This window comes from Echeneis naucrates, chromosome 24, assembly GCF_900963305.1.
Source record: "Echeneis naucrates chromosome 24, fEcheNa1.1, whole genome shotgun sequence".
Lineage (NCBI taxonomy): Eukaryota > Metazoa > Chordata > Actinopteri > Carangiformes > Echeneidae > Echeneis > Echeneis naucrates.
Window position 1 is genome coordinate 6,738,193 of NC_042534.1, and position 24,262 is coordinate 6,762,454.

The 24,262-nt window shown below is 41.3% G+C and overlaps 3 protein-coding genes across 6 annotated transcripts; 1 reads left to right on the forward strand and 2 right to left on the reverse strand.

Moving 5' to 3' along the window:
* Nucleotides 1-1,167: 1,167 nt before the first annotated feature.
* Nucleotides 1,168-2,775, reverse strand: LOC115038050 (potassium voltage-gated channel subfamily F member 1-like). Its single transcript, XM_029496867.1, has one exon. The coding sequence runs from the start codon at nt 2,662-2,664 to the stop codon at nt 1,168-1,170; it is 1,497 nt and encodes a 498-aa protein (XP_029352727.1). The 5' UTR covers nt 2,665-2,775.
* A 2,370-nt stretch (nt 2,776-5,145) lies between these two features.
* On the forward strand, nt 5,146-10,233 carry pdia6 (protein disulfide isomerase family A, member 6). 2 transcript variants are annotated; one of them, XM_029496443.1, is made up of 13 exons: nt 5,146-5,248; nt 5,492-5,633; nt 6,245-6,302; nt 6,798-6,924; nt 7,044-7,150; nt 7,260-7,402; nt 7,673-7,787; nt 8,152-8,292; nt 8,524-8,608; nt 8,710-8,782; nt 8,858-9,016; nt 9,090-9,186; nt 9,581-10,233. In XM_029496443.1, the coding sequence occupies exons 1-13, from the start codon at nt 5,230-5,232 to the stop codon at nt 9,650-9,652; spliced, it is 1,338 nt and encodes a 445-aa protein (XP_029352303.1). In that variant the 5' UTR covers nt 5,146-5,229; the 3' UTR covers nt 9,653-10,233. The 2 variants fall into 2 exon arrangements, with proteins under 2 accessions (XP_029352303.1, XP_029352304.1); XM_029496444.1 differs by having other exon boundaries at nt 5,161-5,248; nt 5,495-5,633.
* hpcal1 (hippocalcin-like 1) lies at nt 10,149-19,072 on the reverse strand. Of its 3 annotated transcripts, none has more exons than XM_029496446.1 (4): nt 18,873-19,072; nt 13,226-13,734; nt 12,304-12,409; nt 10,149-10,839 (listed from the first exon to the last, which is right to left on the reverse strand). In XM_029496446.1, the coding sequence occupies exons 2-4, from the start codon at nt 13,601-13,603 to the stop codon at nt 10,742-10,744; spliced, it is 582 nt and encodes a 193-aa protein (XP_029352306.1). In that variant the 5' UTR covers nt 13,604-13,734; nt 18,873-19,072; the 3' UTR covers nt 10,149-10,741. The 3 variants fall into 3 exon arrangements, with proteins under 3 accessions (XP_029352306.1, XP_029352307.1, XP_029352305.1); XM_029496447.1 differs by having other exon boundaries at nt 13,226-13,737; XM_029496445.1 differs by having other exon boundaries at nt 13,226-13,740.
* Nucleotides 19,073-24,262: the final 5,190 nt, after the last annotated feature.

Here is a 24,262-nt window from a genome sequence, read left to right on the forward strand (position 1 = left end):
AAAAACTTTGTCTCTCCAAATTCCATCAAAATGAAAGTAGTAACGCATTGGCCAGGCAGATATAGCCCCATTCATTTTTACTCTTTCTGTGCTATGTAGATAACCTGCTGGCTTGATATGCTGCTATATTGATAAATTAACTAAATAAAATTACATTTCCATCAGGTACCTTCTTCATCACTTTTAAGCTTTCCAGCCAGTGCTCTGAAATTTTTATTTAAAATTGTAATGAGTGAATTATTAGGAAAACCTTTCTGTCGCTCCTTTCCTTCACCAGGGGTGGTTAGGTTTATTCCACTGAACCTCTACAGAGGAGAGCAGCGGTGATGGCTGCTGATGAATTTGAACCTGGTACAGGAATGTGTCCTGCAGCCAGTGAAGCATCTGAGTTCCCAGTGCTGGCAATATGACCCTCAGCAGAAATACAGACCGCTGAGACAGCCACTGTTTAAAACAATCCTGTGCAAACTGCTATTTATATCTGACAGATTTCATCACAATCGCAGTGTCACTTAGAAAAATTACACTGACACCAAGAAGATCACAACTGGACACAGAAATGAACATTTCTCATGATATGTTGCTCAATATTTCTTTTCCACCACATCGCCACAGTGTATCTTAGAGTTTGCAGTGTTCACTAAAGACTTTGGTGACATGTATGGCATCAGAGTGTTGAGGTTTCTCTACGTTCAGTATAAACCTCTCATGTGAGAATACTTTTCTTTTCTCCCAGAGGAGCTGATTCTCTTTATTATCTAAAAAAAAACCATTCAGTGTGATGCATAATGTACAGATAAATAAGCTACAATGCAGTCTACAGTATGAGTGTGAGGATTGAGGATTGTTATATAAGTAGCCTATATGGGGGGAATCAGTGTACTGACTGTTCAAACAGTCCTGCTGGCCTACAGGGACTCACTGCGCAAAGGCACAGCTCATCAAGCCAATATTTCACACACATGTCGCTTTAATAGGCGCAATTTGTCTTTTGAGGCCATTACTGCGGTTTCTACGAGGCTATTTACACGATCAAGTCATCCTGTGTTACTGTCCCATGGTTGGCTGATTAAGTTTAAATAACTCGGAAATGAATAATTCATTTTATGTTTTGTTCTTTGTTTATCCGCAACAGTCTTCTCTCGCGTTCCGCAGAGTCATTAGTGTTCATGAGACAAAATATTCAGAGACCTCGGCTGTGCTTTCAAAGCTGGGGTCTTTGCTGGGGGTCGCCATGCCCGCCCCCCCTCTGGGATCCTTCAGTAAGGGGATGTATGTGTCGCTGTGGCAGGAGCGCATGGGGTTGTCCCAGGCGCCGTCGCAGGCGTGTTTGTGTGCGCCGGGCGCAGCCTTCAGCTCGCCGGCGCCGGAGCGCAGCGCCATCAGCTCGATCTCATGCTTGGCCGCGGTCTCCAGCACCTGTTGCTTGTTGTAGAACATGACGAAATTGTTGATGATGGGATGTATGGGCAGCGCGATGGCGATCACGCCGCACAGAAAGCTGATGGCCGCGTTGCACCGACCCAGAGTGGTCTTGGGGTAGACGTCTCCGTAGCCCACCGTGGTCATGGTGATCACGGCCCACCAGAAGGACTGGGGGATGCTGGTGAACAGGGTTTCCGGGTGGTTCTGCTCCATGGTGTAGCCCAGCGCGGAGAACAGGAACACCCCCACGCCCATATACATGAGGAGCAGGCCGAGCTCCTTGAAGCTGCTCTTCAGAGCCGATGTGAGCGTCTGCAGTCCGGAGGAATGGCGTGCCAGCTTGAAAATGCGCGCTATGCGCATTATGCGTAAAGCCTGCACCGCCTGCTGCACGTTCGCCAGCTCCAGCACTCCCGCGCCGAAGGACGTCAGAATCAGCACCACGTAAAAGGGCATGATGGCCATGAAGTCGATGATGTTCATGAAGGCCATGACGAATTTGATTTTGTTAGGGGAGGAGATCAGACGGAGGACGTATTCAATAGTGAACCAGCCGATGCACACCGTCTCGATGACCTCCAGAGTCGGGTGCTCCGTCAGGTTTCCCTCCGAGTCCTCCACCTGTAGGTCGGGGATGGTCCCGACGCACATGACCACGGAGGAGACGAGGATGAAGATGAAAGAAACTATCGCGATTATGTGCGCAGGCAGCGAGGAGTCCGGCTTCTCCATCAGCCTCCAGACATACATCTGGAAGCGCTGCCAGCCGCCTGCAGACGGATCTCCCTCCCGGTCCACCAAGATAGTTCGGACTTTCTCTGCAATCTCTGCAAGTTCGTCCTCCACCTCCTTCAGGTGGCATTTACAACATTCATCCAGAAAGGCAGAGTCGATTTTCCAGAACTCCATCTCCTTCATGAAACAAATCGGACAGATGCCTCTTTTCATGTGTATCTCCCCATAATAATACAGCTCAATTATGCACTTAAAGGCTTCAGGGTCTCTGTCAAAATAAAATTCTCCACTGTCGGGGTCGTAGTCGTCGCACAGTGAAGATATTTCTTCCGAGGATTTGAGTGAACAGTCCACCAGTTCAGCCAGCCGGGTGTCCGGGTAGCGCTTCAACACGTCCCCGTACAGCACCTGTTTCACCCCGCCGATGTTCACCACCACCTCCGCCTCCTCGCTGGCCTCAGAGCCGTTGCAGTCCGCATACCGCGTCCTTTGGATCCCCCACATTATGTCGACAACAGGTCCGCCGCAAAATAAAGCCCAACTGATCGACTGGTCGGGCCAGACGCTCCGGCGCCGTGCGTAAAAACAGACCAACCTTCTGATCTCAGTGTTTCAGTGGGGTTGTTGTTTTTTTTTTTGTTTGTTTGTTTGTTTGTTTTTTTTTTGTGCTCGGCAGACTGAAGTCCTTCCAGTTCAACACGGCCGTGTTTGGCAGTGAACAATCCGCCTGTGAGCTCCGAGAAAGTTGGCGACGAAGCGCGCGTACTGACAAGCGAGCCGAAATCAAAGCGCGGGACTTCCGGCAATGACTTTCAAAACAAAACGATTACCGGCAACAATGAAGAATCTGGGGATAGTAGTGTAAAGCAGCAAAATAATGAGCATTTAATTAAATCACACCTCACATACTAGATAAATCACACTCTTTATCATTGCTTAATACTTTGCTTTTCCACCTCACTGTTATTCCAGCTGTTGTTTCAAGTTTTTGATCATTTATAAACTACATCTGCATCACAACCGTTTGTGTAGTTAAAGTGTATAAACCCATCCATCAATGAATCAGTTCAGTCAAACTGTTTTCAGTCCTATCATAAACCTCAGTGTCAGTAATAATAACAACAACAGGATCGCATTATTGCATTTTCACTCCCATGAGACAGGTGGCACCGTGCTTTTATTTTTAAGTGGATGTCCGTTACTTCCGGTCGTGCTGTGTGTGTCTGTTGTGTTAGTGCAGCTCAGTGCAGCCACAAACTGCAGATCCTTCCCCTCTGCGCTATGTCATGAATTGTCAAGTAGAAAACATGGAAATTATGGATGCTTGGTAACAGCTAGAAAAACAACAATTAGTTTTTAGCCTTTAATTAAATTAAACATCACCCAACATCCCATAATGACAAAGTGGAAATAGGAATTCATGTTTTTCAAGTTCAACAAAAAAAAAAGAAAAAAACTGAAATATTGCATTGGCAGAAGTTTTCAGAGATTTTGCTCTGACACTTGACATTCATCTAAGCTGCCTTCAGTTATTCTTTATCATCTTTGGGATTTCTCTGGATTGGACATGATTTGGAAAGGCACACCAGAATATGATTCTCGGAGGGAAAATAGTTTGTGTCGCAGGTGCTCCTAACAGAACATTCAGACAGAAGTGAAATATGGACATTAGGGATTCAAGAAAACAATTATGTATAGAATACTTTTAGAAAAGCATAGAAAAATATTTCTGTATAACAGCAATAAGGTTGGATATATAAATATAATTATACACAACAGCAGCATGTCTGTACATAAAGGCTGGTGGTGAGAGAAAAAAGGAAGACATGAGGAGGTAGGAACTGCCTGCTGAGACATGGTTGTTCTGAAGGTACGATAAAATGACTGCTGCATTGAAGGTTCAGTAGATCTGTGTCTCTTTCATGCAATAACGGTGGAACATCCTGGACTCTAAACAGCAGCAAAACTGAGCAGTCAGGAAAGGACAGAGGAGGTCACTAAGAATCTGGATGTTCCTCTGGCTTAGCTCCATATAGCCTCAACACAAGTAAATAATTCTGCAAAAGAATGAATTATTGAATGGCCAACTCTGCTTTCAGCAGCTTGATACGACTTTGCCTTGTTGTGTGTCTCCATCTAGTGATAGCACCTCCACAATACAGTATCCTGCTGATAGTCTTTGTGTTTTGGAGTAGTCAACAACTAATTGAAGTTAAACCTGTAGTGGAGTCTGTTAACTTAGGTAAACAAGTTAAATTCACCAGGACCAGGACCAGATCCAGGTTGGATCTGATATCTGGCCTTACTTGATCCACATCTGGCCACGGCATCATAAAAGAGTGTCAGAGTCAACAGCTTGCCCAGAGCAAATAAAGGGACAGAGAGGTTTGGACAGTGGCTCAAATCTGTAATATGGACAGGGTGAGCAGGAATGAATCTTTATTATGTCAGTGATTTATTTAACAATGATGTCAAAAACCTCAGCATCAAAAATAACTTCTTCTTTTTAGGACTGCTGACTTCATGAGGCAGAAAACAGTAATAGGAATATGTTGACTTGGACTAGAGGGAATAATGATTTTTTACTATTGCTTTTCCCATTTTCCCTGACATTTTACACACTGACCCTTTTCTTAAATAATTTCTCTTTTTTTATTATTAACTGGGCCTCCAGCTGACAAGTTACCTGCTCTGTAAAGCAATATTATATTATGTTTTATTCTAAGGAGACACCTCTCCCTGTGTGTTACCGCTTGCAGCTACAGGCTGTGTTCACAACAGACGCAGTCCACCGGTGGATGTGGGACTGACTCAGCCTTGTGAGTTGTGTTACCACCTCGGCTTTGTGCGCACACACGCTGCCTCCTTGTGTACGCTCCGTCTCCGCCGGCTCTGCGAAACTACACGGCGCACGCTGATTGGCTGAGGCGCGGCGTCGCCGGCAGCGGACCAATCAGCGCGGGCCACGGTGAGATTTTTTTTTCTGTGTGATCTACTTTTGTGGAGGCTCCGCGGCGGCTTCAGTCCCCGAGTTGTTTCTAACTGAGGAAGAGGACAGCTGCTGAAACCATGAGGCCGCTTTTACTCGGTGAGTCTGCACACAGACAGCTTTTTATCGATTCCTTTTACGACCCTTTTTACTCCAGTAAAATGTAACAGTCGTGTGTAAGTGAGCCGTAACGGTTTCCGCCTTCTAGCTGGGGTAGCTAGTTTGAGCCGCACAGGCCTCCGTCATGGCTGAATCAGTGAATTAAAAAGCTGATGATTTGTGACATTTCTGCGTACAAGCTGTGTTTGGGCAGCCCCTTCAGCGTGTGTTCGTCTCCCCCAGGAGTGCTGGGCTGCTCCCTGGTCCTGACCGTCCAGTCTATGTACTCAGCCGGTGATGATGTTGTGGAGCTCAGCCCCTCCAACTTCAACAGAGAGGTGATCCAGAGCGACAGTCTGTGGCTGGTCGAGTTTTACGCTCCCTGGTGAGTCCCGTTTGGCACATCCAGCTTTCCTCACTCATCTAAAACATCATCAGGTGTGATCAGACTGCGCAGACTTGTGTGCAAAGTTGGGAGCTCCTCCAGGGGCTGAGCAGAAGTTTCACACGTCGAGTTTGGTCTCATGCAAAAGCAACCTCAGGGGGATTAAAAAAAAAAAAAAAAAAAAAAAACTGTAGCTGATGTTTTGCCATGCAAACACAAGTGTAACTGAAAGTGACCTGCGAAAGTTGCCAGATAGTCGTTGAACTGTGACTGAGCTGGGAAGTCAATAATTCAACCCATCTCCCATAAAGTGTGTATTTATGAGCCATTAAGTGCATTATAGACCAGGAGCCCTGAACAACTAGCCAGTGGAGATGTGAAATACTCTCTGGATATGTAGGATCATTGGCTTCTGTGACACTTATGTGTCGAAGGATAGAATTGATATTTCTTGATTAAATTAAATGTTTTGGGACATTATCACTGTTTTCTCCTTTCCAATACATTTACAACTCATTGAGCTTGCCAACTATAACTCTAGATTGCAAGGTATTTGACTCAATTAGATGTAATCTTTACATCTGTGCCTCTTATTTTGTTCATCATTTCAGGTGTGGCCACTGTCAGAATCTAGCTCCGGACTGGAAGAAAGCAGCTACTGCCCTCAAGGTGAATAAAACCCTTCAGGCTGGCATTTATTACCAGCTGGCCAGTCGGCCGAGTGAATGACAAACTGTTGCATCAGCTGTTGACATTTTCAGGGAAAATGCTTCAGCTGTGGAAGAGTAAACCACTCGTTATTCTCAGCAGGTCTCAGAATTGTTGACAAAATCAAGTATCACAATATTTGAAATGAAGGCTTTCATTGATGATATGACAGTGTTTTGGCAGCTGACAGGTAGATTCACACTAGTGTTCATGGAAGCTGCTGGACCAAATTTAGAAATTTTTGACAAAAAACTCTGGCTGACTAACTTGTTTACCTTTTAAAAATGTGTGTAAATTTAAAAACATAAGTGAGAAGACAAACAATGGGTACTGAGTAGTGTTACCAGTGAAAAAAGCAAAACTGTCAACTTGAATGTGTGTTATGTTTGAATATTTTGAACTGAGCTGCACTGTTTATGCAAAAACTTAAAACCAGCTTCTTTTGCGCTTCTCCAGGGAATTGTCAAGGTTGGTGCCGTAGATGCAGACCAGCACAAATCTCTGGGTGGACAGTATGGAGTCAGAGGGTTCCCCACCATCAAGATCTTTGGAGCTAATAAGCACAAGCCAGAGGAGTACCAAGGTACAGGCAACTTCTGCGGGTCACACAGCTTTACAAACTTTGACATTAACAACCTGTAGATTCTGTAAAGAAATGTATCAGCTGCAGTGACTGAAGTCAGCATGTCCTTCACACTTCAGGTGGACGCAGCAGTCAAGCCATTGTGGATGGAGCCATGAACGCTTTGCGCAGTTTGGTGAAAGACAGACTGAGCGGCAAGTCTGGTGGCTCTGGCTACAGCAAACAGGTAGATCCAGATGTGAACCTCTGCTGCAGCTTTTTGTTCCAGCTACTTGTATTTGTAAGGATGAAACATTTCAGTGGACATGCTCAAGTCTCACTCATCTGCTCTGTAGAGCGGTGGTGGCGGCAGCAGCAGCGGAGGCAACACGAAGGATGTTGTTGAGCTAACGGATGACAACTTCGACAAGATGGTGCTAGAAAGTGATGACGTGTGGCTGGTGGAGTTTTTTGCCCCTTGGTGTGGGCACTGCAAGAAGTGAGTTTGGTTCCTGACACAGTAGATCCTCAGCTTTAGGAAACAAAGTCCCAGTGATTATGGATAATCTACTACAGCCACATTTCATCATTCCTTTTCCTTCAGCAGAATGTAATTCTTATCAACTCAGTGAGGTCCAAAAAACATTTCACTCTGTCTGGCACTCACATTAATGCCAACCTCATTTTGATGAAGTGTTGTGGAATTTAAGGCTACAGTTTATAGTATAATGGTCAGGTTTTCTTAACCGTGGCTCTCCTCTGTAAATAGCCTGGAGCCAGAGTGGGCAGCTGCAGCCACAGCTGTCAAGGAGCAGACCAAGGGCAAAGTTCGCCTCGGAGCTGTGGATGCTACTGTGCATCAGGGTCTGTCCAGCCGCTATGGAGTAAGTACAAATCAGTAAACTTCATGCTGATTGGTGCAAATTCAGGGAAAAAATGCTGTACTTACAGATACATGTGTCAATTAACACTGCCCACTGCAAGTACTGTGATTTGTAACCAAATTTATGCAGTGTTTTGTTTCAAGTCCTCGAACAGCATGGCTATCTCCAAAGACAGTTACATATACAGCACTTGGAACATTTCAATGTAATTTGACTTCAGTGTCCTGCAGCTGAATGTCAGTAGAGAGCAGTTAAAATGTTTCTGTCCTGTATGGAAGCCTGAGATAAATATCAGTATGGAATTCAATCAAATGAATTGTCTGCATTCCCAACCCAGAAACTCAAATCACGTGTTTTTTTGTAGATCCGTGGATTTCCCACCATCAAGGTTTTCCGCAAAGGTGAGGAACCTGAAGACTACCAGGGAGGCCGTTCCCGTGGTGACATCATTGAGAGGGCTTTGGATCTGTTCTCTGACAACGCTCCTCCTCCTGAATTGCTGGAGGTCAGTGCTGTACTCTGTCTGCATTATTGGATTCATAAATGATGGTTTGCTGCTGGAGATGGTGCTTGTCTATTCTTTAAGTTATACAGTAGCCTATCACATTCCCACCCGTTGATTTATTTATACCATTTATATTTACATGGGTGTTATGCATCAGCAGTGACAGCCACAGCCGAACAGGCGAAACAAACTGAAACTTAAAGTAACTCAAAGTGCTTGATTGTCTCTCAGATCCTCAATGAAGACATCTTGAAGAAGACCTGTGAGGACAGTCAGTTGTGTATAATTGCCGTCCTGCCTCACATCCTGGATACAGGTAAGACCCGACTGAACATAACCTTAAATCACACAAATGGACGTGAGAATCTCTTTAAATTCTTGATTCACTCACCATCCATCTCCTATGTATGCCAACAGGTGCAGCTGGTAGAAATGGATATCTGGAGGTGATGATTAAGATGGCTGAGAAGTACAAGAAGAAGATGTGGGGGTAAGGATGAGAGGTCAAAGGTTATTATTCCAGTGACTTATGACTGATACTAATGACCTGCCATCTCTCTGTCAGCTGGCTGTGGACTGAGGCGGGAGCACAGATGGAGCTGGAGGCCTCTCTGGGTATTGGTGGATTCGGCTACCCTGCCATGGCTGCCATCAACACACGCAAGATGAAATTTGCCCTTCTGAGGGGCTCCTTCAGTGAGACTGGCATTCATGAGTTCCTGAGGTAGGAGGCCCTGCTGTCTGAGAAACACATCTTAGTCTCGCCTGAGTGAGCTCATGTTTGATTTTCTCTTCAGGGAGCTTTCTGTGGGGCGTGGCTCCACCGCTACGCTGGGAGGAGGAGCCATGCCCAAGATTCATGCTGTCGAAGCCTGGGATGGCAAAGATGGACAGGTGAGTGTGCGTGTGAGAATCATAGCGACTTCATGGGCTGTATTTAAATAAACAGTCCTACGCTGCTTCTCTGTTCTGTGCACTGACAATTCCACTTAAGAAATCACATTGTCAGAAGTACTGGGGGGGGGGACAAAACGTTTCTACAGTTATATTAAATGTATCAAACTAGCTTAACGAGCAATCCTCAACCAAACAACTGGTTTGTTGATCAGGTTCGGGTTCAGATAACCTACTCAAACTGAGATCGTTGCTTTTAAGCCTGTCTGCAAAACAAAGACATTCTCTTCTCACTGTGAAAAGCAGATCAGAGATGCAAACACTCCTCCAATGATGGAAAAATGTGGTGTGTAACAGAATGAACTGACCCTCTGATGCTTGCCTTCACCTTTAGCTCCCTGAGGAGGACGACTATGACCTCAGTGACGTGGACCTGGATGATGACTTTGAGAAGGACGAGCTATGAGCCTGACTGGGTGGGCATCAGATCCAGACTGGCTTTGTCGTATCTGGTCTGGTCCAGTACGACCCACCTCCCCTCTCCTATGGACGAATGGGAGGCCCAGTTACTGAAAAACTCCAGAAAAGACACAGGAGATACCTGCAGTTTCTCACATCATAGGAGGGTGTGTGTGAGTGTGTTTGTGTGTCTGTCCCTGTAATGACCTCTGGCTCACATACCTGCTGAACAGTAGAAGCTCAATATTTATACAACTTCTCCGAGCTGTGAAGGAGGTTTTTGAATGTGGAATGTCAGTTGTCTTTTTCAAACGTTTTCCCCCATTCAGTCATTCTAAACAACTATTTTAAGATGTGGACTTTTCAAAGTGACACTTAATCGTCCAACCTGGTATGTCTGAATATATCTTTTTCTCTCTCTCTCTCTCTCTTTTTAAAATCTGAGAATCTTGGTGGGTTTGCATCAGGTCTGTCCAGGACAAGGGGATACTGTGGGACTTTGTGTAGATTTTTCTTACACGACTTTATTTCAATTGTGTGAAAACAAAATGACATTTTTGTTACAAAAATAAAAAGGAATAAAAACTATCACGGCTTCCTTATTCACAGAAATTGTTACAATAACAGAAAACATAAATCAGAGCGCATGCAATACCAAAGGCATATAGAGGTTGTTCAGAATAGCAACCAGTTGATCTACTGTTGATATCCTGACAGACAGTAAGCCACTTTAACACTTTAGTCCAATTAAATTATACCAAGCGAGGTCATTCGTGTCCTCTTGGTGTAACACTATAGAAATCATGATTTCTGGCAAGCATAATCCAGTCAGTATAAATATAGTATATGGCACTGCACTTACAGAGAACAGGTAAAAACCATTTCAAGGCAAGCGAGCTTTGGAAAATGCACATACACCAATACTTCAATGGAAAAGCACGTCAGCAGCCACAAAGACAATTATCCATTAATGTAAACACTTAGAATGCGGAGTGATACTAAAATGAAGTGGTTGTGTGATGATGGCTGAGCCTCAGGTAAACTACAGGAAGCTGAATGGATGTAGGTGTGTGTGTGCACGTTATTGTCTCTGTCCTCAGAACTGACGAGAGGCTCCCTGATCCGACTGCAGCAGTCTGACGATGGACGGATCACTCTTGGCACCTTTAATGAACTCCTCCAAAGACAACCTACCTGTGGAGACCAAAAGAAGCACTTTGGTTTCCAGCAGCTGAACATGTGACAAAGGATTGAGGAGTGAGTCATGCAAGCAGCCGCCCACCACATTCAGGAGAAAGGCAGCTGATGTTACTTTTGAGGTCAAATACCGTATTTATGTAAGCACTGATGCCCAAGAACAAAGTTACAGCTACGGTGCGCCACTTTAAATGAAAACAAGGCTCATCTCATTAACTATATCATTACATTCCTAGCTGTCTCATCAAATCAGCCAGCAGGTGATGCCATTGTGCTATTTTCATGTATCGAAAAATTAATTTATAATCTTCCACAAAAGTTGAAATGGGCAAACCTAATTTTACCTGGATGCCAAAACAAATAATTGATGCATTGATAATACACATGCCTGAAATAAATATTTATATGAATACATAAATGACAGCACATCCTTTGAATGTATTATATAAAAATAAGACAAATATTTAATTATTACTTGTAAATACTTATATTACATTCTAAGATTTAGGGAACAGCTGAACTACAACATATCTAGAAACTAAATGCTTCTAAGTAAAATTTCAAATATGCAAAATTGCAAAAGTACTGAAAACAATTAAAATGAAGAAAGAAGCTCTTCAGTGTTGGCATTTTGGTTCTTCAAATAGATTTCCCTGTTTTAACATGTAACAGTTTACTTGAGGTTGTGTTAACAATGAAGCTGAAAGGAGCAGACCATGGCTTGTTGTACGTTTTAAATGATCCACCACTAAGATAAAATGACCAGAAGGCCATAATTGATTAAGAATAACTGCAACTTTCTGCCAACATGTATTTGTTTTAAATTGTATTAGAAAGAATGGTTAACTGAGTTTGAGTGGATTTGCCCTCCGCTGCAGCTGTAGCCGAAGGCTGCTCTGTGACACACACTTTCACCTCCAGATATTCTGCTGCCACACTCTGAATGTCATCCAGAGATGTGATATGTCCAAAACATTGAGGGCCGGGTGACTTGGGAAATGCTGAAGTACATATCATCGGATTTGATTGGCTTTCTGCTCGTGCTGTTCAGTGGTCCAATCAGATTTATTTATATAGCGCCAGTCATAACAAAAAGTTACATCAAGGCATTTTACATATAGAGCAGGTTTAGACCAAACTCATAAAAATTGTGGTGCCTTGTGTATAATCATAAATTCACAGCATTTTAATGGATGTGATAGAAGGCCATCCATAATTACATAGAACTCAGCCAAGCTCTTTTGGATGGATTATCAAACGATGTAAACAACCTTTTATTTCTAAAGTTTCATGCTGCGTCTTATTGCAGCTTTGCAGTATTGAAAGTACTGCTGTTCTACAGCAAACACTGCCTACCTATTTCCTGTTAGAGAGACCAAAGCAAGATGCAGATTCCCACCTTTGGCTGTGATATTTCAGGCAAAGGTGTGCATATAAAGAATAACATCAAACCATTCTTACCATCATTGTCGATATCCATCTGTCTGAAGATTTTATCTGTCCTTTTCTCCGGTGTTGATTCATCCTCTGGCATCTTCATCACTGATGAAACCATCTTGTAAATTGCCTGAAAACGTTGGGAAAAACATTGAAATTTGCTCTTTCTCTACATGAAGCTTTTAGATGAAAAAATAACCCCCTCCCACTGAGATATTTCTTACATGTACTGTTTGAATGATGATGATGCTCTGGCAACTGAGGCGCTTCTTGCTGTATCACTCACTGAGACGAGTGGTTATAATGTGCCTATTTCAGCCCTTAAACATTGAACATTTTAGATCATCTACAGGTCTTTGATGGCTTTGATGAGAGAAAGATATGTGGTTAAAAAAAAAAAAAAAACAAAGCGTGCTGCAGTAACAAAAGAGCTGGTGCTTGTAGTGTTTTTTCCTTTTTTTTCCCCACATTCATTTGTATCCACAAACACAGCACACTGAACCAATATTGATATGGAGCCCTGCAGGCTGCCCAGCTCACCGTATTGGAAGAGTAAATATAGCTACAGTGATAAGAAAAAACTGAAAGAGCAGCTTGCATATATGCTGAAAGGAGAAAATAAATGATAAATTCAGACCTTTAAATGGACACTACACTCAGGAGCAGTTATTACTGGAAGACAAGGTCCTAAAATGTATTTTGCATATAATTTACACACTAAAAAATCCTGAGCTCCAGCTGCTGAGATTTAAGGATTTTCTGCCTTTTTTTTATTTTATGTGATATGAAATTAACATAATCTAAAATCAAGGTTTGTTTAATAACATTTAGATTTCAGAGGATCTAAGGCTGATCCTGACTCAACAAAAAGAGAGACTGTTGAATAGAGCACATCAATCCACAAGAACCTGTATCCCATAAAATGAGTCATACAGTTTGTCCTCACCTGAACTATTTCCAGCATCTCTGCCCGGCTGATGTAGCCGTTCCCATCCAGGTCATACATGCTGAACGCCCAGCGCAACTTCTGCTCAAGCCCGCCCCGGGATGTCACACTGAGGGCGATGATGAACTCCCTAAAGTCGATGGTGGCATCACCGTTGGTGTCAAACGTGCGGAAAACATGCTCAGCAAACTTTGAGGCATCTCCGTAGGGGAAGAAGTTGGCATAGATTTTCTTGAACTCCTCCACGGTGAGATGGCCCGTGGGACAGTCTTTGAGGAACCCTCGGTACCACTCCTGCAGCTCGTGGTCGGTGAACTCCGTGTTCTCCCTCAGGTCATTCAGGACCTCGGGCCGCAACTTGCTGTTCTGTTTCCCCATGACGCTGCAGTCTCCAAGGGGGGAAGGGGGGCAAATAGCTCGGCTGGTTTCTCTGCTGCTCTCTCTTGTCCTTTCACTTCTCCACTCCCCCAGTGTTATGACTCTCCACGTCGACGACTGCTTGGTTTCCTCTGCTCCTGCAGGACATCAACAAGCCTCATTAATATCCTTGTGTCAATATCATAAATGAGTCATGGGTTCGATAATTCATCCCCGTTTGCAGCAGTGCTTTATAATAAAACGTGCTGTGGATACTCCTCAGGATATAAAGGAAACAAATACACTCACTGATTTAAGTGGACTAGAATTCATGGGATGATTAAAAGGAATCACAAAAAACAGCTGAAACATACCAACGCAAACGAAGACACTGAAGCATTCGAACCACCTGGGCCCATTCGCCTTCGGTTTTTGTGGTTTGTCTAAATTCAGTTTCCATGGTTATATCCAACAAAATCTCTTTATTCATTTATGCAGGGGTATTCATGGCCGGGGATATGAGGACACATAAACACAACACATCCAGGATACAACCGCTTCAGCATAATAACTATTAGACTGGACACTTTGTACATGCAACCCACTGATGAAGCAGCAAAAATGGCTGTGATTGTACACAAAAAGGTTCCCTTTTTTCCCTCCAGGTTCTGTCCTAAATAGGACAAACAACAAAACAACAAAGCTGTTTAGCTGCTTATCCTCTCAAATAACGCCACTCACTTAGAGCTAGCCAGCTAAAATTTGCATTTCATTTCACTTTGAATGCAGTGTTGTTTTCTAGAGGGTGCTGCTGTGAAACAGAAGAAAGTAGAAAAAGGTCAACGCAATAAAAGTGTGAAACGTAACATAAAAATTGTTAAAAGCAACTGGCTGCAACTTTCTGATGTCGATCTTAGAAAGAATGTGGCCAAACCCTGAGCTCATATTCTTTACAACACGTCTGGTAAAGTGTGAGTGGGAGGGACACAAGAGATGTGCAAAGAATGGAAAAAGTACTGTATGACACATAGAAGGAAAAATATTTCCAGCCATACTATCTGAGCTGCTTTGCTAATACCAGCAGTTCAATCACATAATGATCCCTCTGAATAACACCGCCACTCGCCCGAGGTACCTGTAATGAATCCTAAAGGAGAGAGAAATGCATTATCCCTTTGTTCTCTTTCGTTCAATTACTGAAATCTCATTTCTCCTGCCTTATTGGCGTTGGGGTGCCTCTATCTGGCGTAGAAAAAATGTGTGCAGTGTGAATCTGAATGAGGTCTTTTTGATATGACGCCCTCATTTCTTATAATTGTTGCATGGGTGTAATTTCCTGCAGTTTTATGAATCCCAGTCAGAGTAATGGCTGTCAAGCAAGTCTGAGAAACAGGCGGCGATACAAAGTGTTGTTCATGTTTATGAATGAAAAAACAACTTATGAGACCAGATTTCTTTTATGGTTAATTTTCTCATGTTGTCCCTTTTTTTTTTTTGCATCAGAGTCTACAGATGTATCTAGAGTGGCCATGGAGTAATGTAGAAAAGTTACATAAGCAATACCTCCTTGTAGCTAATCCATGATTATAAATAATGTTTTTTTTTTTTTCATAGAGCTCAGAGGATCCAAACAGCACCTGATGTGAGGTCAGAAGCACAGCATCAAGTTCAAGAGGAGCAACACATGCTGACAACGGTGAGATAAAATGAACCACTATTATCCACATTCATCTCTGGAGGGAACAGCAGTAAAGTTAAAAAAAAAAAAAAAAGTCTAGCTAAATGTCTGTTCAGAATGGGCTGATTATTATCGTTTATCACTTTGCAGTAAACAAAAAAAAAAAAAAAATAATTAACACAAAATCAGGGAGTGTGAATGATTTCACGACTGTTGCCCTGATGGGAACATTAATGCGTTTGTCAAAACTTAATGACAATCCATCCAGATTTTTATCAAGACCATTCGCACAAACCCAAAAAAATGCATCATGGCAGGACTAAAAGAAAAGTGACTGCATTAGTAAACTCTGTAGTCTTCGTTCTCTGGAAACGGTGCATGTAGAAGATTTAGCGCAAGTTGTGGTATTTCTCTCAACAACTGAAAAACCTGCACTGCTGGAAAAGTGAAGGAGTGTCAAAAGTCAGGATGATTCATTGTTGCCACTAAAGTCTGAACCCAAGTTCTGGACTGACACATAAATATTGTACTGGGCTTAAACGGAGGTGAAACACAAATTGTAGGATTTTGTGTGTTTGCCTTGTTCAACGTAATAGCAAGATTGTGACCCACAAGAGGATAACTGATGCTCACTTTGAGAAGCTCGACAATGACTATGGAATAGTCATTTTCTGTCTTGCAGGTTTGTCCGTTCGTTGTCTTTCCGTTCTGACATACAACAGGATGAGGAAGTGGCAGCACCTCCTCAGCTCTAGGTCACATGGACTTTTCCAGGACAGCTCAGTGTGCAGGCTGAGCTGGAGCAGACATAAATATGGGCGTTGCTATTTATTCTCTCAAACACACAAAGCCACAAAAAACCCAGAAGATTCCAAGCTGAATGACCGAAAAGAGCTGGCCTGAAGCTCAGAAGTTAAATTAACAGTTTACTTCGAGGACGCGATATTTATAATTTGGGTAGAAAACAGCCGGTGTGTCCTCTTAAATTACACAAACATAATTACCAAAGATTGTGGGTTCCAAGTCTTTTAAGATTCCAGTGACTTTTGAACTTATAAAAGCTAAAAAATAAACTATATGTATACAACTAAATATAATTTGCAGTTAAAACCTATTCCAAGTTATTTTAGTGAATTTCTCTTTATGATAACACAGCAAGAATGGGATCATCTTTGGCCCTTTGCTTCAACTTTTTTTAAGTGCAAAAACTTATAAATATAATCATCCCTCTCTGTGACCTTTGTGTTACTTTCTTCAATATGTTGTGTAATAGGTATTATGTATTCCATTTGTGTTTATAAAAGCAGTTTGATCCAGGCGGCACATAAGAAGTCACTCGATATTTTATGTGTTTTTACAGCTGGAGCCTTTTCGTGGGCTATTCTGGTGGATTTTAAGTTGCACCAGGAAATATTTCTGCTATGTGGTCAGAAATAACGGCCAGATAGTGCGTTGACATCCCTATGACCTCCTTTGGAGAGAGAATCACGCCGTCTCTGCCTCAAATTAGTTTGTAAGATCAACGGTATTCATGAGCATAGCTTGATGCACAATAATCACACACACACACATCCATCCAACACCACTGCCACCCCCCAAAGCTACTACTGTTCTGTATGGTACATTTTTTCCACTGGGTTTGCTGCCTAATGAGACTATTTCACACAAGCTGCAGTGCAGCATGTATCCCCCTCCCCAAGGCTACAGTGGGGATTGTGTAAACGTCTGACCAGGCCAGATCCACTGCTGTTTGCCATTCTCAGGCCCACCTCATTTCCTGGGTAATGGCTTGTCCCAACAAAGACAACCTTTATTCTTTTCCCAGATGCTGATTATTTCATGTACAGTGTTGAAAAAAATACAAAGACGGTTAGAAGAGATGAAGGTTGTGTGATTGGATAGAAACAAGCACATTGATACACACTGGGGGGAGTTGGACACCCCCAGAGGTGGACAAAGCATGAGACAGCTGATGGAGCTCATTATGATTGTGACAAGTCGCATCAGTTCAAAGCTAAACATAGAAAAAATATTTGCAAAGAAATTAAAGAGATGAAGTTGATTGACAAAATAAGTCAGCACTATAGCACAATAAATTAATAAATAAATTAATTAATTAAAAAAAATCAAATCATCCATCAAGGCCCCCCCCACCAAATTCATCGGCCCCTGCTTCTAAATTGTGAACATTTACTGGTATTTTTAATCTTCTGACAGTAAATGAAGTGTCTTTGTGGCATTGTAATGGATAGTTGTGAGTATTAAATGATATTCAATAAACTAATAGACAAATTAACAAAAGAACTGGCAAATAATCAATTATTTAAGAAAATTAAAAGTTGCACTTTGTTTATCATATAGGTCATTTCAAATGTTTTTCCCCCCATAATTGATTTATGTCGACACTTAATGATGCCAAAGGGGTCAGAGAACATTTCCCCTTCCTCAACTCTGCATAAACACAGCAGAGAAAATATTTTACACTCTCTGTATCGTGTCTATTTTGAATGGAATGTAAATTAAACAAACTGATATGGTTGGGTGCACAGAAAGAAAGCAGACTTCCCATTTAAGTGGTGCGTGTAGCCTGTTCTGCAGTGGATGAGCAGAGCTCTCTCTCACTGCGTACTGTACTACTGTGAACTAAGACTGTATCAGGTGGGTGAGGAGTTGTTCCACTTTACAAGGCTTCTCTTGCTTTCAGCGAGGCTTTGTGGCAGCCTCTCTGAACTTTTGTCAGAGAAAATCATGCAGCAGATCAGGATGAAGTCCCCTGACACAGCAGTAGTCAAGGCAACAGGGTAGTAGTGCTATTTCTTATTAGAGGGAGGCAGTGTAACTATCAATCTGGGACACACAGGTCAGGAGATATATTGAGATGCAAGCGAAACAGCATGTGGATGAGTATTTATATTTTTTATTACTATGATTGTTCTTGTTACATCTCTCTGCAGTGACTTCTGCATCACTCTCTCCTGGCCTTATACTGTTCAGCGTGCAATTTCTTTTACTGCACATCTTGTTCTATAAGATAAAGGTTCACAACTAAAAAAAATCATTTGGCTACTTTGTAAGAATCTATTTTTCACACACAATTTTTTTCGTTGAGCGCTAATGGGAGTCTAAACCTCAGAGCATCAAAACATCCCAACTATCTTAGTCACTCGCACACAGAGCACCAACAACTGTTATTCATATCATTTATACATATATGATGATGATGATTGATGAAATCACACGTGGTTGTATACACATTGTGTAGTCTTTTAAGAATAATGTAGGATAATGATGTCAATATTGCTGAGCCCCGTTTGTCTTCCACTGAAACTATGTTGCCATGCTGTCACTGAAGGAGGAGGTGCTTTCAGACTGTTTTAGCGCAGTTTTTACCTGTTTTGAAGTGTAGGTGTGAGGAGGTTAGTCTTTTCATGGGTGTAGCCCCTATAACACTTCTCTTTCCTTCTTGGATAAATTTCCACATCAGTCCAGAGGACAGACTCACCGCTGCAAAAGGCTATTCATTACAGCAGTTTAAATGTTCTTCATTGATATATAATAATAATAATAATAATGATAATAATAATACAATTTCAAATAGTCATGTAACCTTACCTCTGTTTGGAGTGAAGTTCAGGATAAAGTCCACTTTCCGACAGTCAAACTGAACCGTTAACCAACCTCAACTTAACACCTTCTTCTTTCCACTTTCAAATCCAAACCGAGGGAGATTTAGCCTCTGGGAATAAAAGAACAGATATGACGGATCGTAAGTGGCTCTTGTCAGAGCTGGGTTGTTATCTGCCTGCCTCCAGTTCCCGGTGAAACTGCTTTATCGCTCTGGAAGATGTGGCACAGCTCGGTTTTCATCCGACTCGCCCAAGTCACAACTACAGGGTTTCCTTTCCTCATTGATGGCGATTAAGCGTACTCCCTTTGAATGCTGGAGAAACGCTCACAGCGGTAACCAAGAGTTAACAAATGAAAAGTAACCTTTTTTTAAAACGGTTTTACGTTTTCGGGTCTAATACGTTTACTTTTGGTTTTTTCCAATTAACCGCCCCCGCCCCCCTCCCCTTCGGCACCGAATGGACCCGTCCACACCCGCTGCTTCCACCGTAGAAACAGTCGCAGCAGCGTCTTGTGGAAAATTATCACTCGAGACTATTATTAGCACAATATCTAAAATAAACTGCTCACATTTTAAGGAAAATGTTAAAACTGCAAGAGACGAGCAGCAGCTGCAAACCACAGATGAATTTGTTAGAAGATAGCCTAAAAAAACTTGACCAACAAAGCAATGACATGATCAGCCAGACTTCACTCTCTTATATATATATATATAAAAAAAAAAAAAAAAAAAAAAAACGGGGTTTGTAGAAGTCACAGAGTCCTTTAAATAAAACTAAAGTTAAAAAAGAAACAATGCAACTTTAATTAATCCTCTCTTTCCGTTTTCTTGTTTGAGTTGTGCGAGTGTTGAGATCATGATTCCCTGATGGAAAATCTAAGTTGTAAAAATAACAAATCCTTCTCACGCTGTGGGGCAAATTGCATGAGAAAGCAGCTGTTATATGATTCACTCATTGACCCAATCTTTTCAATTTCCCTCATTTGACTTTGGGTTTGTCCATCAGTACCTGTCACAGTAAGATGTTTTATGTCGGCTTCAGTGACACTGCAGGGAGGGTGGTGTGTATGTCAGCGTTTCAGTGAGTGGATAAATAATTAACCTTGTGTGTGTGTGTGTCTTCCTGAAGCCTGACACCTGTTTCTATAAGCACATGGAGTGTTTATCTCTACCTAAGAGTGAGTACAATGCAGAGTAGGAGGGGGGTCTTGGCAGCAATAAAGGAGTCTGAGGTTGCTTTTGCCATTCTGAAACTTGATACTGACACAAGCTTGTTGCGGCAGATGAACACATCACTGGCTCCTTGCTATTAGACCTTTTTCATACATTTTTTTGGAAATCATTCCACATGGGTACAAAATATAGTGCAGTTTAAATTTAAGTTTTACAGTAAAACTTTAGGATGGCACAACCAAAACCCTATATAATTAATCAATTTAATTAACTGGTGGTTGTTATGTAAAAATTATTCATAATAATAGTTAGCAATTATAAATAGATATATGGAGGCTTGAGTGCTGACTTTCATGAAAATCCTCAGAGGGATAATTCTGTTGTTTGGTATCTTATCTTGTAATAGTTAAGGAGATCTAAAATCTGATGACACTGAGAATGAACTATTTATTTTATTGCATTGTAGATGGATTAATCGTACATCTTTCATGCACTTCTCCCATTAGTGCCAGTTTCTTCCAGATGACAGTGGGCATGTGGGAATATTATGAGATGAAGTAGGAAAAAGTGAAACTTGATCATGTGGCTTTTTTACACTTGCTGGGTGAAATATTGCTAAAAAAAAAAAAAATGATTCCATGTGGTTGAATGGTACAACTGTCATACTGTTTTGCAGAAATGATAAACCACTAGAGGTCGCTGATTGCCCCTTTAAAACTTGGGCTCCAGGGTTCAAGCTTGAAATCAGAAGTTCAAACTTTAGGGGTGTTTACGGGCACAGTCCTCTTGTGGCCAATTACTACAGAGAGCTCTATATTTGGATTTCGTGGTACCATATTATGTCATATGTCATTACTGCTTGCACTGATCTTGTCTAAGTTGTACTTTTATTTCAAAAAAAGACCCTATTAAGACGCTTTGCTATGCCTTTTTGTGACAACGTTTGAGACCACTTCCTGACAATTCAAGCTGCCAACTTTGGTGGTCCAGCACTCATGAATGGTAGCACAATTGTAGCTTGTACAAATCAATTGCATCTGTCAAACTTGGTATACACCTCAATACTTAGAATAATTTGTATAACTCATCAGAACAGCAAGCCATGGTGTTAATGGCTATGACGACAAACGTTTTAATTTATATAATATGCATGTTACATTCGAAAGAAGATAAGACTGCAGACATTTGCTGATAAACTGATATGGTATATGTGCTTAAGTCTGGCAACTAAGTTATCATATTTACACTACTTCAGCTTTTATTGTGCTGTAGAGATAGCGGCAATGCTGAGTAGAATTTCCTAGAAGTTTCTAGATGTACAGTGATTTCTAGGCCAATGCAACTATGACTTAAATACTTCAATGTTTTTTACTATCATATGAAATTACAATTAGAGTTTTTTGTACCTGTTAATGTTATAGGAGATTAATATTTTGCAAAACGCTTACTTGACTTTGAATCCATGGTATGTCATCTAAAGGTTTTGTTTTAGGGGTGAGTTGGAAAACGGTATTGATTCTTGTTATCAGCAGGAAGGAATGAAGAGAACATTTGAGTTTACAGTACTAAGTATGATGAAAGGTCTTTGTATTAGAAGCTGTGAGACTAACGTCTATCAGAATAATACTTTCGTCTCAACAGTGGGCTGTAGTCTTTGACAAAGTGATTTATATTATTTGATGACTTAGTTCAAAGTTAAAATGTTAAGTTTCCTATATTTCCATAATTCCCATTCAGCCCCATCTTGCAGTGCTGCCCTAGTTCCAGACTTGTTATGTCATGCTCTCTGGTCACCCTTGTCCCTGGTCACAGACACCACTGCAGATTACATGAGCAGTAAAAACATTATTCAAAGAATCCTCTGGTGTGAATCATATTTTATATTTTTCAGAAGACCAATTTTTTATTAAAATACTTTTCTCTATTGTTTTCAATGTAAGTGTGTGACAAATATTGTAAATGTGAAATTATATAGGGTAACATTAATGCAATTATAAAGAGTGCAGGTGAACATTTACTGCCAAAATAATGAAATAATAATTTTTTAAGTAGTTTATTGTAGTGGAGTACAAAAAAAAAAATCAGCGACTTTTTGTACCTTATTGTGCTGCATTGATCGTGACAGGACGGAGTAGATATGCCTTGAAATCGTTTTCCCCAGACTAAATGAATTCATCAAAACTTCCATCATCAATCATGACCAACAACAACCCCCAATGGATCAACAGATTGACATTCTGCACTGTGAGCCCTTGGTAGTCCACCTCAGTACTAAATGAGTTGATGGGCACTGAGTAGAAATTAGTAGGGGACCGAAAACCGTTTATATTGGATCAGTCAATTTTCTGTATTATAAAATTAAATATGTCACCTCCCGAAACAATCAGTGGTTTCATGAAATATGTACAAGTTGCAAAGTTGATTTAAAAACAGTCACTTCCACAATCCTCCCAGTGTACAGGTGAGGTTGTAACATGTCTAAAATACGCATAATTATTCAAGCAAATACTCTTGGTTGTAACAAGCCGTTCCAAACGGCCATCTATGACAAATCATTTTTTCACGTCACAAGAGCTAGCCTATCCCTAACCCTAACCCCACTTTGACACATTTTAGTCTTTTCTATTTTTAGCCCACAGAAAAGCGATTCTGACAATACTTCAATGTAATGACTTTTAGTTTAATGCTTACTTTTATTATTTCAGCAACAACCCTATACACAGGCATACTTCTGAAATAAAGATACTATGAAGGTCAATCCTGTTGGGTTAGAACATAACAGCTTTTAATGTATGTGTCCAGAAATCCTTGCAGAAATCTATGCTGTGCGTTCAGTCAGGGAAGCTTTTACAGATTTGTTCTGAAGTATTATCTGTCAGTTCCAGATAACGTTAAAGAACAATATGACAATGAGTGCATATGGCTGTTTATGACATAGCAATACCCTGTGTACCACTTCATTGTGTCTGGACTTTCAGCCAATGTTTGCTCAAAATGATTGACTAATAGGTCAATAAACTGTAGTAGCATATATTCCAAGCTACACTATGCAGCTAGCATTACTGTAGTTTTTGATAGTAAAAAGGTTAAATCTGCAAGAATTTAGCTATCCTTTATGAATGTGAAATACAGGACAGCACAAGCATATTGTGCATGTTGCGTATGCAGTGCACAAAATACAACATGCATGTATGCATGTTGAGTTAGGATAATGTTCTCATGACTCAGTCCACGTAAAAGAGGAGAAAAAAATATTGGACACAGGAAAGACAAATCGACAAATTCTTTTTTTACCCACAAGAGAAAATGAACCACATTTGAGAGCAAAGCATTCTGCTGATCACTCAACATGACCATAAATGTTGAACTCCCTGGGCATGAGGAGACAACAGTTTGAGCAAGTGTTACTTCTTAATTGTGTGCTACTTCGCAGTTCTTGCTCATTCAGTGTGCCTGATTGCTTATTAAGTTTTTTGCAACTTTTGTGCCAATGGTCAGTGAGAGGCTGAGTTTGCTTATAACTTACACCACGGCAAAGAATAGCAAAAGAAATCCTCGCCATGCTTCCTTCACTTGGGTGTTATGGAGTCGCTATTCTCCAGTTAAAAAAGTAGGTTTTTATCTGCTTACCAATTATGTCTGCATGCACCACCAAATAACCATTGACTGGCTTCCTAATTGCCGACAAATCGAAACTCAGTTGAGTGGTGTGCCATTGCTTCTTAACAGCATTGGACCACTTCTTCATGTTGGTGTCCGTTCTCACAGCAATAAACACAAACAGCTGGGGCTGTGACTTCCCTCATTGTTGTGCAGGGGGTGATCAACTATACCTGTTCTGGCTAGTTGATCTCACAGTTTTGGTGTGAATCTTAGTTTGTGTCTGGGACATACGCACAAAGGGAAGAACAGCAAACACAGCTAAACCTCTCCAAGTCCGCATCCATCATAACAATATTATTCCAACTTGTTTTTATTTACAGATTCCAAGATACACAACAATTACTCCACAATGTTTCTTGCAAGGTTGTATTGCCTCTGAAAGATAACAAAGTTTATCAACAAAAAAAATTAAGTCAATGTGGGGTTATTGCTTTCATCGATTGGTCTTTTTTCACACTTAGTCTCTTTTACAATCAAAGCAATTACACACAAATTTTGATGACAAAAGTGATGATTTGGCTACGTAGGACAACAATAC